This window comes from Canis lupus, chromosome 27, assembly GCF_048164855.1.
Source record: "Canis lupus baileyi chromosome 27, mCanLup2.hap1, whole genome shotgun sequence".
NCBI classification, from domain to species: Eukaryota; Metazoa; Chordata; class Mammalia; order Carnivora; family Canidae; genus Canis; species Canis lupus.
The window spans coordinates 20,959,480-20,978,902 of record NC_132864.1 but is presented as its reverse complement, the minus strand read 5'-3'; the positions used below and the strand labels follow the sequence as shown (position 1 = coordinate 20,978,902).

The 19,423-nt window shown below is 45.6% G+C and overlaps 1 protein-coding gene across 3 annotated transcripts; it reads left to right on the top strand.

Moving 5' to 3' along the window:
* Nucleotides 1-553: 553 nt before the first annotated feature.
* On the top strand, nucleotides 554-19,308 carry WSB2 (WD repeat and SOCS box containing 2). 3 transcript variants are annotated; one of them, XM_072802717.1, is made up of 9 exons: nucleotides 554-681; nucleotides 6,880-7,048; nucleotides 11,791-12,035; nucleotides 12,188-12,319; nucleotides 14,665-14,765; nucleotides 15,979-16,151; nucleotides 16,897-17,007; nucleotides 17,134-17,241; nucleotides 17,874-19,308. In XM_072802717.1, exons 1-9 carry the CDS (start codon nucleotides 669-671, stop codon nucleotides 18,034-18,036), a joined length of 1,215 nt encoding a protein of 404 aa, XP_072658818.1. In that variant the 5' UTR covers nucleotides 554-668; the 3' UTR covers nucleotides 18,037-19,308. The 3 variants fall into 3 exon arrangements, with proteins under 3 accessions (XP_072658818.1, XP_072658817.1, XP_072658814.1); XM_072802716.1 differs by lacking the exon at nucleotides 554-681 and adding an exon at nucleotides 3,644-3,718; XM_072802713.1 differs by lacking the exon at nucleotides 554-681 and adding an exon at nucleotides 5,663-6,407.
* The last annotated feature ends 115 nt before the right edge of the window (nucleotides 19,309-19,423 follow it).

The window sequence follows — 19,423 nt, the reverse complement described above, 5'->3', positions numbered from 1 at the left end:
AGCCGCAGTCTCCGTCCTGCTCGCCGCCCCCCTCCCCGGTTCTCTTCTCAGCCCTGCCCCCCACCCCGGACTCCCTGCCGCACCCCGTCTTCTGCCTTCAACTCCCGCGCCTACTGCCCCCCCCGCCGTTGTCGCCGCGTTCCTTCCGCTCCCGGCTTGCCCCCACCCGGCTTTCACCCCTCCCCGGCTTCTCAGTCCCCGCAGCCCCCGGCTTTGAGCCGGCCCCGCTCACCTGCATCCCCCACCGCCTTCCCTCAGCCCCGCCCCCGGATGCATCCGGTCCGCAGTCACCTGCCCGCCCCCCCTTCCCCCGGCCCCGCCCCCGCGTTCCTCCCAGCCGTCTGCCGTACCTCCCCATCCCGGTCTTATTCGGCCCCCCCGCCCTCCCACCCCGTTCCCCCGAGGCCCCGCCCCTTCGCCCCGTGCCCCGCCCCCCGCGCATCCCCGCCCGCTCCCGCCGCCATGTGACGGGAAGCAGCTGATGGCCTCTCCGGGCGGCGGCGGGCGCGGCGGCGGGGCCGGGGCCGGGGCCGGGGCCGGGGCGGGGGCCGGGGCGGGGGCCGGGGTGGGGGCCGGGGCGGGGGCGGGCTGTTTGGGGGCGGCATGAGGGCGGGCGGCCCGGGGGGCTGAGGCGCCCGCCGCCTGCCGCGGGGCCGCGCGCGTCCTCCATGGAGGCCGGAGGTGAGCGGGGCCGGGGCGCGCGGGTTCCCGCCGGGCGGGGCCGGGCCCCTTCCCCCCGGGGCGAGCGGGGGCGCGGGCGCGGGCGCGGCCGTGGGAGGGGCGCGGGGCGAGCGCAGGCCGGGGCTGTCCGCGCGGGCCGGCGGCTGGGGGCGCGCCGGGCGCTCAGCTTTGTTTCACTTTCGCTGTCAGAGGCCGCCCCCCGGTCTCCCGCCCGCTGCGGACTGGACCCGAGGAGCTGGAGCCACTGCGTGCCGGGGGTCCGCATCCCCCAGGACCGTGGGAGGCTCCGAGGCCCGACGCCTACGCCCAGGGGGACTGCGGGGGCCGCCGGGCCCGCAGGGGGTGATAACCCCGGGGGTGGGTGCCCAGGTGCCGGGTGACGCACTTGCAGGTGTGGGTGGGAGTCCGCTCCGTCCCTTGCGAGCGGTGTGATCGCGCACCGGCCGCTCAGGTCGGTTTTGTATCTGCAAAATGGGATAATAATAGGACTTGCCCGGGTGGGTGGTCGGGGGCTTCCCAAACTTGCCTGTTCGTAAGAATGGGGTTTGGGTCCCTATTTAAAAATATCTATTGCGAGTCTCTCCCAAGAGGAGACTTATTCTAGAGGTGGGGTGGGGCTGGGGATGCTGATCCTTGCTGGCATGTTTGATCGGGCAAGTTTAGGATACATTGATGGGTGAGGTGCATGCCTTGTTAACAGCTGTCATCAGAAAACAGTGTCGAAGTCAGAGTATCGGATGTACTTGGAGAGTCGGCCCAAATGAACGTGTGATCTAGTGTGCTTGTTATGTGTGCTTATTAGGCACAGGCAAAACCTCCAGACTATCCCTCTGTCTTCTCGCTTCCAACCACTTTGCCTCTAAACTCTCCCTGTACAGAAATTTTGGGTGGGCTTGGGATGTATTCTGGGAGTTCCAACTCTTGAATATACCCCCGTGCTTAAAGGCAGTTTCTTTAGAGAAAATTCTCAGAAGGGGTCAAGGCCTGAGGTTTAGAATTGTTGCAGAATGTCTTGGTACTCTTCCAGTGAAGTTCAAGCCTCGTCTTGCTCTGAAGGATTCTGATTGTTGATGTTTGCGTTTCCCTGGCTAGTTTGATGGAGCTGGGGATTGTGGGTGGGTAGGTTCAAATCAGGGTATTCCCTGGGGTGGTGTAACTTTTTAATTTGGGAAATGACATTTCTTTGTTTACTGTAGTCAGGCATTCAGTAAAAGGTGTAGAGGCAGCTCTCTCTGCCTTCCCATCTAGATAAGGGCTTTCTTTTCAGTGAGTGTTACCACTTTTTAAATGGCCCCTACTGTTTGTCTGAATCTTATGTGAATCTTTTTATAGCTTCCGCTGTTGTTTCCATTGACTCCTTATAGTTAAAACTGAAAGCGATCTGTAGCTAGTCTCCCTTTTTAGCTGGAATCTGTTTCCAGTTCTGAGTTTTTCCTAAAGATTGACGACTGTGTTTTGGGGTGTGAGCAGAGCTGTTGAGAGCTGCCAAGTTGCTGTAAAAAAAAAAAAAAAAAAAAAGGCTAGAGACTTTTATGTTCTTTTGAAACTGAATAAAGCCCATTGTAATGGGATTACAATGGACAACAGTAGATATTCTTCAGAGCACTGGTTAGAATTCATTTATTCTTTCGACAAATATTTATTGAGTATCTACTGTGTGCCAGGCACTCTCTAGGCCAGTGCTGACCAATAGAACTAGAATGCCACAACTGTTATTTAAAATGTTGTAGTGGCAGCATTAAACAACTGAAACAGGTGAAACCAGTTTTAAAATTGTATCTGTCAATCCAACACATCTAAAATATTACCATTTCAGCATGTAATCACAATTATTGATATATTAGGTTTTTTTGGTACTAAGTTCTAAGCATGACGTGTGTTATATACTTAAGAGCCCGCCTCAGTTTGGACTTGGCATATTGCAAATGGTCAGTGGTCAAGTGTGGCTAGCGGTTACTGTATCGGACAGCTGCAGCAAGCAGATAGGCAAGTTTGGGGGTGGGTGGGGAAGAGATAGACAGTAAATATATAAAAACAAGCAATCAAGGCAAGATGAGCGAGTACCTATAAAGAAAATTGAACGGAAGGAAAGGAAAGTGACTGAGCCACTTCAGATAGTGAGGCCAGGAAGGTCTCTAAGAAGGTGACATCAACACTAAGCCCTGAATGGAGTCCTCAGACAAAGATCTGGGCCCACCATTTTCCGGGTCAGATGAAACAGCTAATGTCAAGATGCTAAGGCAGGAAAAATCAAGCTTCTTGCTGGCTGGAGTGAGCCATTGCTTCCATCTCTATGTTCAGGTGAATGTCCTTGCGTGGAAGAAGCCAATAATAAATATATTTTCCATTCAGCCTGGTTGTCCAAATACAGCCCAATGTTTAACTAGAAGACCCTGATCCGTGGGCCTTTTCACCATGAAGGACCATGGCATGTTCAGTCCCAGATGAAAGCTGAATCCTCTCTGCTCTGTTTTTTTTTTTTTTTTAAGTTCTGCACTAATTATGGCTTTTCGCCCCCAGCAGCCAAGTTTAGTTTGGGCCCAGACTCCACTTCAGAATTTCCTTAGTTCTAGAAATGAAGAGACAGGAGTCCCTGAGTTTTTTTCTTCTTTTAGCTCCTGGATTCCTGAGCCTGAAATAGCAGGAGATTAAATCTCCAAATCACAGAAATAGAGTGTGAAATCTGGGTATGGCTCTTGTTTAAGAAGCATTTCATATGAAATGTTTGGCATAGGCATCATAATACTTTAAGGGGCTTCATTTTGTTTATATTTAAAGAGGTGTACCATGTTTATTTATTCAACAAATACTGCCTGCCTGCTCTCTGCCAGGAACTCTGTTCAGCACTGAGGATAAACATACGAGGTCCTTGCTTCTCTGGATTTGTCCTGGTTGGGGGGAGATAGATAACTAGTCATAATGGTGACTGTGTTGTAAATAACATGACGTGAGGAGTTGTGAAGGAGATTGACTCGAAGGAGTTATTTGAGCCAAGACCGAATGAAGAGAAGGTGCCAGTCATGGAAGGGTATGCCAGGTGAAGAGACTAGCTTGTCCGGAGGCCCTCAGGTGGTAACTAATTGAGCACAGTCAGGGGGTGAGGAAGGCTGGAGCCTGGGGCAGAGAGGGGAGAGTTATAGGCCCAGATAGGAGATGAAAGCCTGGGGTGAGGTTATACAAGGCTTCAGGGGCATGGTAAGGAGCTTGAATTTTATTCTAAGAATGGTTGAAACCGATCACTTGAGAATGGATGGGGAGGAGCAGAATGGAAGCTAGAACAGTTGGAAGGCTGCTTAGTGAGAGATGACGTTGATGAGATGGTTTGCATAGATTAGAATAGTAGCCATGGAGATGGAGAGAGGTTAGGTTTGCCAAGCCTTTTGGAAACAGCCTTGATAAAACTTGTTAATGGATTTGGTTTGGGAAGTAAGGAAAAGAAAACAAGGAGGACCCCTTTTTGTATCGGCCAAGCCTTCTTGGTGTCAAGAGGATAGATAGTTTCTACAGCCTGTTGTGGAGGAGGTGAACCAAGTGTGAATATTATCAGGGTGGAATAGATATCTATCCTCCAATAGATAAAAATGTTCCTCCAGATCAATCGATGTCATTTAATATTTGACTACATCTGAGTTTCTCAACCTTAGCACTATCGATGTTTTGAGCAAGATAATCCTTTGTTAGGGAGGGCTGTCCTGTGTACTCTAGGATGCTTAGTAGGTTCCATGACTTTTTTTCATTAGATACCAGTAGCTCCACCCCCAATTATGACAACCAAAAATGTCTCCAGACATGTCGGCGTGTCCCCAGGGGGCACCATCCCTTCAGAACCACTGGATTGCATGAAGGAGGTATTGACAGTTTAGGGCTAGATCACCATAAGAAAATGTCTAGGAATAATGAGAATGAAGACAATGCAACAGAGTTGCTTGGTAATATTGAGAGACCTGTTTTGGATTGAAAATGTAAAATAACTTTTTAACATGCATATATTCCCACCTAAAGGAATATGCTCATACAGACAGTAATTGTGTAAATGAAAAGATGCCATGTACAAACGTACAGATTTCAGGAGAAATCCTTTGTTTAGGCCTAAACAAATGCCAGTTTAGATAGACTTAATGTATTAAAACCTAGATTTATACATAGAACCTCGAAATGAATATTCTCTTTGCAAGGAAACTTAATTTTTCTTTAAATGGCAAAACCACCAAAGGTCTCATAGATTAAAATTCTATTTAAAGACAGAATCTTCAGCAACACATTTATTTTATAAAATGAGGTAGTTACCTACATTATCTTCTATATTATATATACCAGGAAGTATTATATATATACATATATAAATATCATATACAGATATGCTTCTCACTACATATGCATGTTTACCATCTGTTTCGTTGAACCCAAGATACCATGGTTTATATGTATCACTGAGAAAAAAATACTGCCTATTTAACTATAAAAATTCATCATGTGTAAGACACATCCTGATTTCAGTGAGGTCAAAGTGTGAGAAGACCTCTAAAGGTGTATCCTAAAATATATGAAATAGGGGCTGTTTAAATTAGTATCTATCTGGTGACAGGCATAAAAGGGTCAAGGTCTCAAAACTACTGAAGTGGAATGTAGCCATCAGGAAGTGACCTCATTCGGAATGGAAGCCAGTTTTTATAGGAGTATGTATCATAATCATAATTAGTGATCAAAAAAATTCTGAATGCCTTTATTTTTTAATTTTTTTTTCAAAGATTTTATTCATTGGGCAGGCCCGGTGGCGCAGTGGTTTAGCGCCACCTGCAGCCTGGGGTGTGATCCTGGAGATCTAGGATCGAGTCCCACATCAGGCTCCCTGCATGGAGCCTGCTTCTCCCTCTGCCTGTGTCTCTGCCTCTCTGTCTCTCTGAATAAATAAATAAATCTTAAAAAAAAAAAAGATTTTATTCATTTATTCATGAGAGACAGAGGCAGGGACACAGGCAGAGGGAGAAGCAGGCTCCATGCAAGGAGCCTGATGTGGGACTCCATCCCAGGATTCCAGGATCACACCCTGGGCCGAAGGCAAGCACCAAACCTCTGAGCCACCCAGGGATCCCCCTGAATGCCTTTAACTTATGATCTGCATCAGCCATTTGAGAACCTTCTGTTAGAGTAGAGACTTGACCTAGAAACTGCCCTCCAGGTGGCTGAAGAAGCGCCAATGCAGCACCCGCTCTTCACAAGGCACCATGCACAGCCCCGAGGGAAAGGAAAATGAAATCATTTTGGTGTTCGAACAGGGTGCTTAAATTCTGGTAGAGGGTAATTTGTAACTATAGGAGATAATGAAGTAAGCAGGATGGGACTGATTTCTGCCTGGGTAGAGATCAGGATATGTGCTTGGGATTCTCATCAGTTCAGGTGTGAACCTGAGTGAGCTGCTTGGGGTGTGGCCAGAGTGTGGCAGGTGGCCAGAGGTCACAGGAAGGAGGCGGGCCTGGGCTCCGCTGCCCTCACTGTGTACCCAGGTGGGAGCCTTGGAATGTGAGGGAAAGGTGATGTGTGTTCCAGCTTTAGCAGAGTTCCTGGGGCCAGGAAAATCAGGGCTGTCTTATAAAAGTTCTGGGCGAGATTGGGATGAAGTTTAAACTAGAGCAGAGATGGAAATGGGAGGCCAGATCAAGGGGTCTGAACGACAGGAAGCATGGCGGGTGCTGCACATTTTCGCCTTGATGAGGAGGAGGATGCTGGTGAGTGACCGGGAGCCTTTGAGTTTCAGACATTCCTTCTTGCACTGGCTCCCCAGCTGGCAGGTTCTTTTGGGGAGACCTTAAATCCATTGGAAGGCTTCCTAATCTGTACCATCTAGCCTGGTCCCAGCCTGACCGGCTCTCCTTTCTTCCTCTTCAGGCATTCATAGGAAAATGAGGCCCCCATTCACCCGGGTCACTCGTACAAAGGTTACTCTGAGTCATGGTTAACCGGCAGTGGCCAGTGCCAGGGCTGAGTAACTGCGCTGGAATGTGGCCTGTGGCTCCTGTGATTGCCGCAGGTCATTTAAATGACAACTCCCTCCCGGAATCCAAACTATCACCCATTGCCGTGGGGAGATGGTGGCTTTCCTGGGTCTGAGTCAGCAAGGTGGTCCGGAGCCTGGCTCCCTACTTCCCTCGCCCCTGGAAGTGAGAGTGTTTATTTGAAGCATGCTGTCTCCTGTCTCAGAGGAACCGCTGCTGCTTGCTGAGCTCAAGCCCGGGCGCCCCCATCAGTTTGATTGGAAGTCGAGCTGTGAGACCTGGAGTGTCGCCTTCTCCCCAGATGGTTCCTGGTTCGCTTGGTCTCAAGGACACTGCATCGTCAAGCTGATCCCCTGGCCGCTGGAGGAGCAGTTGTAAGTTCTCACACCCCCAAACCCAGAGGAATGGGGAAGTTCTCATGGCGGGGAACCAGAGTGGGTTCCCACTTTACTCCCTGCCCTTTGGGGTCTCCCTGCCTGAGCACAGGAAGGGGGGCATGGCTGCCAGCAGTTCAGAAATTGATCATTGGGGTTTCCAGAGTCCCACGGTCAGTTCGTGTGAAAATTAATTCTGTGGAGATCATGTTAGCCCTGCTGTTATTTTTTAACAGCTTTAATGAGATATAATTTACATACCATACAATCTGCACATTTAAAGCACACAGTTCAGTGGCTTTTAGTATATGCAGGGAGTTGTGCAACTCTCACCATGATTAATCTCAAAACCATTATCATTGCCACAGAAAGCAGCCCCACATCCCTCACTTGTCATCCTCCAATCTCCAGCCCTGAGCGGCCTCAAATCCCCTTTCTGTCTTTGTTGACTTGCTTATTCTGGACTTCTGTACATTGAATCTTACACCGTATAGTCTTCTGTGATAGGTTTCTTGCACTGAGGATAAGGTTTCCAGTCATCCCTCTTATGGTATCAGCATTTCCTCTTACTGCCCAATAATCCTCCATTGTATGGAGACAGCTCACCTTATGTATACATTTATCAGTTGCTGGACGCTAAGGTGGTTTTCCCTTTTTGGCTGTTTGCATAATCCTGCTGTGCACATGTATGGATGGCATTCTTTTGCATGGACACGTGCTTGCAGTATTCCACCACTTGGAAAACAGACTGCTGCTGAAGGTGGCTGTGCCATTTTGCAGTCCCACCAGTGATGTGTGGGATTTCCATATCCTCCACACCTGTTCCATATCCTCAACACTTTAATTATTTTCTGTCTTTTCCATTTTATTTTTTTTTTAAAGATTTTATTCATTTATTCGTGAGAGACACACAGAGAGAGACAGAGAGAGGCACAGGGAGGAGAAGCAAGCTCTGTGCAAAGAGCCCGATGCAGGACTTAATACCGGAACTATGGGATCACGTCCTGAGCCAAAGGCAGACACTCAACCACTGAGCCACTCAGGCGTCCCTGTCTTTTCCATTCTAGCAGAGCCATCCTAGTAGAATGGGAAATGGCATCTCATTGTTTGGATTTGCATTTCCTGATGGTTTCTGACTTGGAGCACCTTGTGGTATATATTCTTTGAAGAAACATCCATTGCACATCCTTTGCCCACTTTTAAATTTGTTTTTTGTTTTTTTTTTTTTTTTTATCAGCCAAATTGTTTCTGGTATTCACTGGTTTCTTTCTTTGGGCTGGACAGGGCCCAGCGTCTGCATGGTGTGAGCTCCAGGTCAGATGGCCCAACCAGGGACAGGGCAACTCCACATGGGTCTGTGTTTATTCAGGCAGCATTTGTTGGAAATCTTTGCCTGACGTTGAGCTAGGGGCTGGGAATCTTGAAATAAACCCACTGTGGCCCCTCCCCTTGAGGGTCCCATTTATTTTTCTTTAGGCATTTCTTATAAATTGCACATTAGATTAAAGTGTTTTGTAAGTTCAGTCTGGAACTTGTGGCCTTGGTGACAGGTCCCACCAACAAGAGCTTGCTAAGACAAGTATTCTGGGCACCACTAGGATTGAGGGGTGTACATCTGGCTTTTCGGCATTCTGCATCAAGGACCTTGAAGATGTTTTTCCTGCTACTAGGAATCTCAGAAATGGGGTCATCTATTTCTATACACTGACTTTCATCACGGAATTAGTTCTATAGTAGGGAAAAATCAGAAATCACTTAAAACCTGGTAGTGAAAGGATGGTAAAGGAAATCATGGCATTGTCATAGAATATTTTTGCAGCCTTCAGAGACTTTTTTTTTAATCATGATTTTCAGTTCCTTCTGTGGTCAGTTTAATGAGAATGCTGAGGTCTTTCAATTTTTTTATTGATATCTTACCCTAAATGCAAGAAACTCAACTTTATATCCAGTCTGGTATAAATTTAGAGTCTGAAAAAGAATTTTTTTTAAAAGTGTACAAATGAAAACTCTGTTTTCCTGAAAATCATTCTTATATTCAAACATATATGTCACTACAGGTAAATATATCTATCTGTCCAGTATAAACTCAGGGAACTTGAGTATTAATCCATTTTGTGTATCTGTTGCTTAAAATAATAAGAGAAATGTTATTGTTTAATATGTTAAGTGAGAAGTTACTTGTTTTAGGGAAAAATCACACATTTTGAAGAATAATAACTTAGGAAAATGTTTATAAGACTTAATAAAAAAGTAAGCTATAAAACCATATGTGTAATATCCAAATTTGTCTTTTTTTAATGATTTTATTTATTCATGAGAGACACACAGAGAGAGAGGGGCAGAGACACAGACAGAGGGAGAAGCAGGCTTCACACAGGGAGCCCGATGTGGGACTCGATCCCAGGACTCCAGGATCACACACCCTGGGCATGAAATGAAGGCAGGCGCTAAACCACTGAGCCACCCAGGGATTCCCCCCAAATTTGTCTTTGAAAAACTTAGGTACATATGCATAAATAAAAACTCAAAAGTGAAATGTTTACTCTGGCTAGAGTAGTGTTAGGATTATGGGTAATTTTTATTTTATTACTTGTCTCACTTCCAAATTTTCCCCACATCTTTATTACTTTTATAATTTAAAATAATTGTTATTTTAAAAGTCCTTTAAAAGGGGCAATCAGAAGTTTTTAGATTCTTGTTTGAAGTGCTGCACACTTTTAAAAAAATAGTGCTTTTGGTATTGAGGAAATAGTTGGTACTAACCAAATAATTGTACTACCTTGTGCAGCTTTTAGAAACTTGAATTTCAGTAAAGTTAAATTCCCCCAGTGACTCTGCCCTGCCCTGAGCCATCCCTTTCCTGTGCATGCACCCCCCACGTAACTCATCCCTTGATTCATTGGCAAACTCTGAAGTCCAGGGGATCTGTTAAGTAGTAGGCTTGGATACCCAGGACTTAAGTTCTTGTTCCAGTTCTGCCCCTGATTTTGTGAGCCTAGGAAAATTAACTCTACACCTAAAATGGAGGTTTTAGTATCTCTTTCTAGAGAAATTAAATCTATGATGTTAAGATGAATTAATATGCAGATGTGCCTTAATTCCTTTTCAATAAAGTAGCTACAGATTTTTCCTTAATCAAATGCAGAAATTAGGATTTTATAAAAAAATAAATGTAGGTTTGGTGGTACCAAACTGTCCTAACAGAGCTTTCCCTGTGGCTTGCCTTTTCCACACGGCTTCCCTGGATAGCAGACCTAGACCCCTGTGCCAGGCCTAGGCAGCTCTGGGAGGCATGTGGATTGAGCAGGGTCAGTCAAAAAGACATTCATTATCACATTCAGATGTTTGTCAGGACAAAGTTTTCAAGCTACATTTGACCTTTGAGACCTGGGATCAGCAAACTTGTCCTTTGAAGGCTCAGGTGGGAAATATTTTTGGCTTTGGGAGTCATATAGTCTTGATTGAGACTTCTCAGCTCTGCTGTTACAGTGTGAAAGCAGCCATTGACAGCATGTGAACAAATGAACGTGGTGGTGTTCAAATAAAACCTTATCTATAAAAACAGATTGCTGGCCTGGGCGTAGCTTGCCAACCTGTGATTTCGACTAACAGTTTTAGAGCTGATGGAGCCTGTTTGCCTCAATTATTCCCTTCTAATTTTATTGGTGAGCTTGGTTAAAATTCTTTTTAAAAGAATGTTAAATTTAATATGAAGTATTAAAATATTTCAACCACACACTTGGCAAAAATATGACTCACAACTTTGGGGCAAGTCTAATGCATAAAGAGGTCTTAGTTACATATACATTGAATATAGGATTTTTCATGGAACTGGGTTCCAGCTTCGTCATCTTCATTTCCCTAGTTTAATACACCCCAGAGTGTGTTCAGGGTCACACAGAAAAGGAGGACTTACTACTTGTACTGATAAAGTATACTGCAGACAATAAACTTCGATTTTGAGCCTCAGGGCTAACCAACTGCTCAAGCCTGTTAGATTTGGTCTGCTGTGGGGGTGATGGGCAGGGTCTAGATCTTAGGGAATTAATCTCATGCAGCTCATCTGGGCCTGTGTTTCACCATAAGTAGAACATAAAAGGAGCGGTTCAGGCCATGGGATCTTTGAGGTCAGTGTAGCTCGCCACAGTTCTGTGGGCTCTTTCCCCCTGCTGGTTGGTTCCTGTGCTGGATGTACCCAGAGAAGTAAGTGAAAGAACCTCACTAATTGGTTAGAACATAGTGGAGGTAGAAACCAACTTGTACCAAGCAAACTGTGTGAGCCAAAAAAGGCTTTATTTTCTTGCTCCTTGGGGCTTTCTAAGCTAGAGATAAAAGGACTCGTCAGGCAGGGAGCAGCAGATGGCTATTCAAGTTCTAAGATCTGTCCTAGTTCCAAACCTACAGCATGCTTTCTTCCTCATGGGAAAAACTGTGTGCATCTTTCCTTCCATGCACCAAACCTGAGAGAACTTTCTGAGGAAGCGTATGGCTCCCTGGAGCTCCTGTGATCTAGTTATCCCACAAGGCAGGTCATCCCATTGCAGGACTATCACAAACGGTATGAACTAAGGCTAGTGAAGTCTTTGTTATGGGAATTCTAAAAAGAAAAGTCATGCCAGAATTCACCGAAGACCAATTTGTTTCTAGAACCTTAATGTCTCAGCATGCCAATATCATGGCAGGAAAAGTTGGTTGACTCAGTGGCAATTTTTGACTTACGAAGAAATCTCTGCTTCCTGCAGCATCCCTAAAGGGTTTGAAGCCAAAAGCCGAAGCAGCAAAAATGATACAAAAGGACGAGGCAGCCCGAAGGAGAAGACTTTGGATTGTGGGCAGATTGTCTGGGGTTTGGCCTTTAGCCCGTGGCCTTCTCCACCTAGCAGGAAGCTTTGGGCACGCCACCATCCCCAAGTGCCGGACATCTCTTGCCTAATCCTTGCTACAGGCCTCAATGATGGGCAGATCAAGATTTGGGAGGTGCAGACAGGTAGGTCTTTTCTGGCGGGACAAGGTCCCAGGGTGCATGTTCTCCGGGACCAGAGAGGCTGCCAGCCTCCTCGTTGGTTGAGGGGCGTAGTCATGACCAGCAGACTGGCTGCTGCCTCTCCCACTGACTGAGTGCTCCTGCTCCCATGCCAGGGCTCCTGCTTTTGAATCTTTCTGGCCACCAAGATGTTGTGAGAGATCTGAGCTTCACACCCAGTGGCAGTTTGATTTTGGTCTCGGCATCTCGGGATAAGACTCTTCGCATCTGGGACCTGAATAAACATGGTATGGAAGTGATGGAACTACTTGGTAGCTCTAAAAATACTATATTTGCCCTTTCTCTACTTTACCAGTATCACTTTTATCTAGAATAGTGTTTCTCAACTGAATTTCCTAAGGACTCTTTTAAGACCTTTTTTCCTAATCACACACCTGCCTCGTCCCCATGAGAACATCAATACCAAAAATACACTGTTTATGCACTGAATGCATATGTATACTTTGTACATGATTACTAGGAATCAGTTTTCACCCCTGTCGAAAATAGATGATGTCACATAAGTTTTCTCAACCATGGCACTATTGACATTTTGGGCACACTAATTCTTTGTTACAGGCTGTCTGTGCATTCTAGGATGTTGAGCAGCATCCCTGGGCTCTCCCTACCAGATGCTAGAAGCACTTCCTGTAGTTGTGACAGCCAAAACGTCTCCATACATTGCTCCCTGTCCATGTGGAGGCATAGTCTCCCTAGGTTGAGGACCACTGATCTAGAGGAAGTCGTCCATGTTGGGTACTTCCTATTAGAAATGAAGTTTCTTTGTGAAGTGTAATCTTTGCCCAGAATCCTCTTAGCTAGAGAGGTTCAACTTTGGTGGAATTTTGCTTTGGGCAGAACTGTATAGAGAGGTGGCCCATACATCTTCAACTGGAAAGGTGATATAGGGAAGGGGAATTTATTGCCAGGCCCTTTATTCCCCATGTGGGCAGGACGCAGGGGCTGGAGGGCGGTGGAAGGAGGAAATGGCAACATGAACAGGTAAAACAGAGGCACACCCACCCCCAATAATACCAAGGCGCCGGTACTCTTGCCCCAGCCATGACTGCTAGCTTTCCTCAACCATGAGGGGACCTACTCCTGCCCTCTTAGAATCACGGCTGATGACTTGTCAGACTGCCAAGTTGGTGCTTGTGGTATCCTCATCTGATAGGATCTGGTCACCAAGAGAACTCTGGGTAGTCTCTGCCCTCAGCTGTGGAACTTGAAGTCACAAGATAGATCTGCTGATGGGAAGGCTTCTCCAAGGCAGTACCATTTTTAACGTGTATCCAGAGGCAGCTTGTCACCATCTAAAGAAGATCCTTGAAGTGACTTTAAATCTTTCCGTGGTTGGGAAGGGAAGACTAGCTGAAGGGGACTGGGAGCTGGCAAGCGCACTAGGACTTTCTCAGGAGGGGAGGGGGCTAAGTAGTGTTTGTAGGTATGGAGCCCTGCCCAAATTTGTTCAGCATTCACAACCACCCCGGGGGTTGGGGGTGGGTGTTGGTACTACTATTCTTATTTGATGGCTGAAGAAACCATGACTTATTAGTAATAACACTATATACACCCATACACACACACACACACACACACACACACACACACACTCTTAAAGGCATATGCATAACTATTATGTTCATAAAAGTTTTTTCCCTTTTTTGTTTTGGTTTTCATCCTCTCCATCTCTTTCCCTATTTTGTCCACCCCACCACTGCCTTCCCTGTAATCACCCTGTAATCATGACCCATGCTAAGAACCTTTTGTATTTCCCTCTATACTTGCATGATCCTTCTTAGACACTTAAGACACTTATATTTGTGGGCTTTGGGATATTGTTCCACAAAAATGGGTTCCTCACATTTTCCCCATAAAACGGAAAATCTAGATCCTTAGTGCCATCTGAATTAATGGGGTAGATGTATTCCATATATCCACATGGTCTCTTATGCTTATGGATGGGCATTTAATTTTTTCCCAAAACTCAGAACTGGAGCAATTATGTGAGTGGGCCTGGGGTATGTGCTGAGTAATCAGTGGAGTCAGGGTTCAAACACAAGTTCTCCTGACTGCAGAGCACATGGCCCTCGTTATTCTGCACCGTCACTATCCAGACACTCTGGTGAGGGTGAGAGAGAGAGCAGTGGGACCCTTGGGAGAGGGCGAGACCATTAGAGTGTAAACTACAGAAGTGAAGATAGAACATTCTTAACATTTGAAAGGATGCTTCAAAGTACTAGAGGTAGTCGGGTGGGGGTGGGCGGTGGGTAGTCTGAAAAGAATGTTTTCTACTATCAAAGGGGTTGGATCTGATCTATGTACAGCCTTTATCCTACTGATCTTGTGGATTTTGGTGAAACGGGAGGTAATGATTTCCTTGGGGATTAAAATATTGTATTAATAGATATCAGGTGTTTAAATGACAAATCATGGTGTATTTCTTTCTCTGCATTAAAGAAAGTGGGCCTTTGGGCTCAGTTGATAGAGAACCAGGTGAATATATTGGGTAGGTGGGCCATTACTACCAGTCCTGTCCCCTAGCTGTATGGTTATGGGAATTGGTTCACCGTTTGCTCCTTTTCTGTGCCAGGTAAACAGATTCAGGTGTTATCGGGCCACCTGCAGTGGGTTTACTGCTGCTCCATCTCCCCCGACTGCAGCATGCTGTGCTCTGCAGCTGGAGAGAAGTCGGTAAGGCTCGGACATTGGGTGCCATTTCCTCTGTTGCCAGAGTCTAGCAAGACCTGGAGGTCTGAACGGGCCTTATGTGTGAGAGGGCAAATAAGCCCAGTGCCTCAAAATCCATCTGCAAACCAGCTCTAACAGAAGGCATGCTTATGGGCCAGCACCTCCTCCTGCTCTCTTTTGATTTGCATTTTGACATAAACCAAAAGAGAGGAGGTGTTTAAGTAGATGGATTACTCTCATCACTGGAGATGGGCTGTTTGTTTGCCTTTACAAAATAATAAAACTGTGCTTTTTAAATTTCTTTTCCCCTTGGAGTCTCAGCTTTTTAAAAAAATTTTTGGAGTCTCAGATTCTAGAAGTTGTAACCCATTTCTCTGTTCAGATTTCCCTCTGAACAATTTAATTAGAATCTGTGTAATTTGGATTTCCATTTCAAATCAAAATGGATGGTTACTTAGTTGAACGGTGTTCTGACGTCTGTTATTTAAGAAAGTATTAGAAACTCAAGAACAATTTGGAAACAGTTTGTGTAAATTTTACATCTGTATTGAACTGTTTGCTGTGACTACCTCGGGAAAAGTTGAGTTCACTATGTGGTACAGGCCAGGTGGTTAATCATTTATTTAGGGTTTGGAATGATGTGGAATCGAGTTTAAAGGGAAGAAAATAAGATCTCATTTTTAATGATTCTCAAAGACCTTTCAAGTGATGAACCACATCAGATCATATGTACAGTTGTAGGGCAGATTCCCACCATTCTGTAAACACATGGTGTAAAATGTACTGGCAAGGTGCCACTGCTTTGTTGGGAGCCCTGGAGCTCACCTGACCCCTGTTTTTGGTTTTAACTGAAAAGACAAGATAGTTCTTGGCTTGAGTCTTCATCAGAACACTGATTTTGCAAACAGGGCTCAGAAGCAAAACTCAGAAATCTAATGGTACATTTTGGCAGGTGGTCTTCCCAAGGTTGGCTGGGTTTATTCTCCCTCAGAGCAGGCCCCTTGAACATGTGTACTGGTTGGGTGTCTCAAGAATTCAGACCTATTCCTTTACCTTAACCGCTGTGATGCATTCTGGGAGAGCTATACAAAAGTGGAGAGCTTGGCTTCACCTGGCCGTGGGGTTTGACGTAGGCATTGCTATGTCATTTCACTCACTGTTCACATTCTAAGCACTTTATTGCCACCCTTAACCAGGCACCTATTCCTTTCCACAGGTGTTTCTATGGAGCATGCGATCCTACACATTAATCCGGAAGCTAGAGGGCCACCAAAGCAGTGTTGTGTCTTGTGACTTCTCCCCTGACTCCGCCTTGCTTGTCACCGCTTCTTATGATACCAATGTGATCATGTGGGACCCCTATACTGGCGAGAGGCTGAGGTTACTCCAGTAAGGATGGAATCCCTGCTGATGACTTTCGTGGGCAGGGGGTCGGGGTGACTGATGAGAAAGCTGCCTTGGGTTAGGCACAGCCCTCGTAGAGTCCGGGGCAGGGAAGGGGACAGCCTGGGTAAGAAGCACTGTGCATTCAGTGCTGCTTCTGAGACAGTGGCATGCAGTGGCACTCCATTGTCACTTATGTTCTCAAATCAGACCCAAGTGCCTTCGAGGCTACCAGTATAGGAGGCTCTGTGTACTTCTCTGGATTCAGTGATAATGAAACCTCAAAATGACTGTTTCTTTCCATTTACTAATAACTGTAGTAGCAAGTTCAGAATGATCCTCTTACTGAAACTGGTATTTCCAAAATGAATTTTCATGTTCTCTCAAACTTGGGTCTTTTTCCTCTCTGTTGTTTTCTGAAGCAAATAATAGGTAGTCCTATAATTATCATGTATCTTAGCTGAAAAAAGACTTTCAGTTTGTACTGTGGCATTAAAGTGAGGGCTGACCTACTTTGCGTAAGGAAATTAGTACAGGGAGTGTGACTAACTCTTTAGCCCCTTCCATGAGACACTTAGGAAATACGCTTCTTTTTCCAGTCTGCTTTTCCCAAGGTTTTCCATATGGGGTAAGACTAGGTCTTTGAGCCTATCATATAGCCACAGCATTTGGGCCACCTGCCCAGGAATGAAGGTGAAGGGTGGAAAGTGGCTGTCACCCCAGGCCTACTGTCCTGTTTCTTTCTCCTCAGCCACACGCAACTTGACCCCCCCATGGATGACAGCGACGTCCACATTAGCTCCCTGAGATCTGTGTGCTTCTCTCCTGAAGGCTTGTACCTCGCCACAGTGGCAGATGACAGGTAATGAAGAGAAATTCTGTGTGTGGCCTCAGAGCAAATCTCTGCAAGTCACTGTAGCATCACCCTCCGGGTCTGGCCCCAGGTCTACTAATGTGTGAACATTTCTTTTCTCTATTTCTTGTCCAGACTCCTCAGGATCTGGGCCCTGGAACTGAAAACTCCAATTGCATTTGCTCCTATGACCAATGGTCTTTGCTGCACATTTTTTCCACATGGTGGAGTTATTGCCACAGGGTATGTATGTGTCTGATAGCTGAACAGATGGAGAACAGTTTCTGCTGAGTGTACCATGTAGCTTTTTAAGGAAAGAAAGAATCTAGAATGTTCTTGCCTATGATGAAGGCTTTAAGGAAATCCAAGATGACACAAAATTCTAATATTCTTTTCTGCCATTATAGGCTATCATTTACTCTTAGTATTTAATCTAAATGTAACTAAAAAACTATGATTCGTGCCACTTAATGGGCCAAGTCCACAAGGAGGCGTAAGTTGAGATGATGCAGAATCGCTGGAAAACCATTTAGGGCAGAGACCACCTTATAGGGAGCATCTATAATTCAGGAGGCAGCACTCTTCCCTCTGATACATTGGAACTCACAATGTGATTGAGAAGGGGCCGTTGCTCACAGATAGCACTTTGGTAACAAAGGTGTCTCGAGTTCTTACGATCCTCTCAGTGGCCTTAATTATTCAGCATTACAGCCTTAACGTTGATTTCAACCATCAGGGTTGCATTTAAGGGCTGCATTGCACTCCCTGGGTGTCTCCTGCTAATGCAAGTCAGAGTAGAAACAGTAATATCCATCACAGTGAAAACATGGATTTCTAAGGTCTGTCTTAAAGCGCTGGTTTCTCTTTGGTTTCAGGACAAGGGATGGCCACGTCCAGTTCTGGACAGCTCCTCGGGTCCTGTCCTCACTGAAGCACTTATGCCGAAAAGCCCTTCGAAGTTTCCTGACCACCTACCAAGTGCTAGCACTGCCGATCCCCAAGAAAATGAAAGAGTTCCTCACATACAGGACTTTTTAAGCCACGCGCCATAGTCTTGTTTTCTTGTAGCAAGATAAGCCTTCCTGGCAGAGGAGTAGCTGGAACGATGGGCCAAACGTCTGGTCTTGGATTGAAATAGAATTTCTCTTTGAGATAGTGAACAGAGTGTAGCAAAAGCAGATTTTGGTGGACTAGTCATCCGTTTCTCTCCGTGACCTGTGGGACTCAGCCACGGAGAGGATTCCTCTTTCATGGCAGCAGAGCCTCACCTGAAATCCTCAGCCCACTTAGAGACGGCAGTATCCAACGCTTTTCCAGGTCATTTTGATTCAGAGCGCAGTTACTCCTGTTGATTTGATAAGCAGAGTAACAAGGCCTTGAGAGCCTCTCTGTAGTGGCAGATTATTCCCTTGACTGGCAAGTACTGGCAAAGTATGGCTTCTGCCTCATACATGTCACTATCACATCTAGGTGCAGTGGTGACATTGTTTAAAGTTCTCTCCTGCTGTGTCAGAGTGGCTTTGATGTTGGCAAGTGCTTTCCTTCCTCCAGCTCCCTCTGACCAGCAGGACCAAGTTTTCGTGGAGCCGTCTGCTGTGAGGTATTAACTAAATTACAGGTGACTCAGAGGCCGTACTCCTGACTGATACACTATAAATGGCTTTTTTTTTTTTTTTTTTATAAACAGTGGTGTGCATGTGCAGGAGATGACAAATGTGTATGTCCGATTACACAAGGATGTGTTCCTAAACTGCATGACTGTTCAAATGGCTACTGAGTTGTCAGTGGTTTGCCATTTGTAGCATATTTATTTGTATTTTCTCAACAGATGTTAAGGTACAACTGTGTTTTCCTCCGTGGTATCTAAAAACCATAGTTCTTAAGTCGAACAGTTGTGAAGATGTCTCTTCTTCATTGTGTAGAGAATTGTTGTCACCCCTTTGGCTGATTTTCACGTACGGTCTGACTTGCTGCTTCACCTCAGCAGACTAATCAGCCAGTTTCAACTCTACCCCTTAACAAAAATAGCTCCTTGAAAGTACTGTTCTCCTTCAGTGGTGTGTAGTTATCGATCAAGACACCTCATTCAAATGAAATCTGCCTTTGGAAAATTTAATATATTTTAAATTATTTTAAAAGAAATGCAACATCTTATCCTTTGGCTTTCTTACTAGGTGCTTTATGAAGGCCAGTGTTAACATTATAAAACTTGTTGCAAAAGTACAAGAGTCTCCTCTACCACCTTTGTTGCTGAAGAAAAACATTTCTTTTCAAGATGAGAGGCTTTCATTGAAGGAAAAGTTAAAAAGCTCTTGGCTCACTGTTTCATTTTTTCCACTAAGAAAAAAAAATCACCTTTTAAAACAAGTGAGTACAACAGGACAGTGGGGAACGGCTTGGGCAAATTCTTAATTTTGTGGTTATC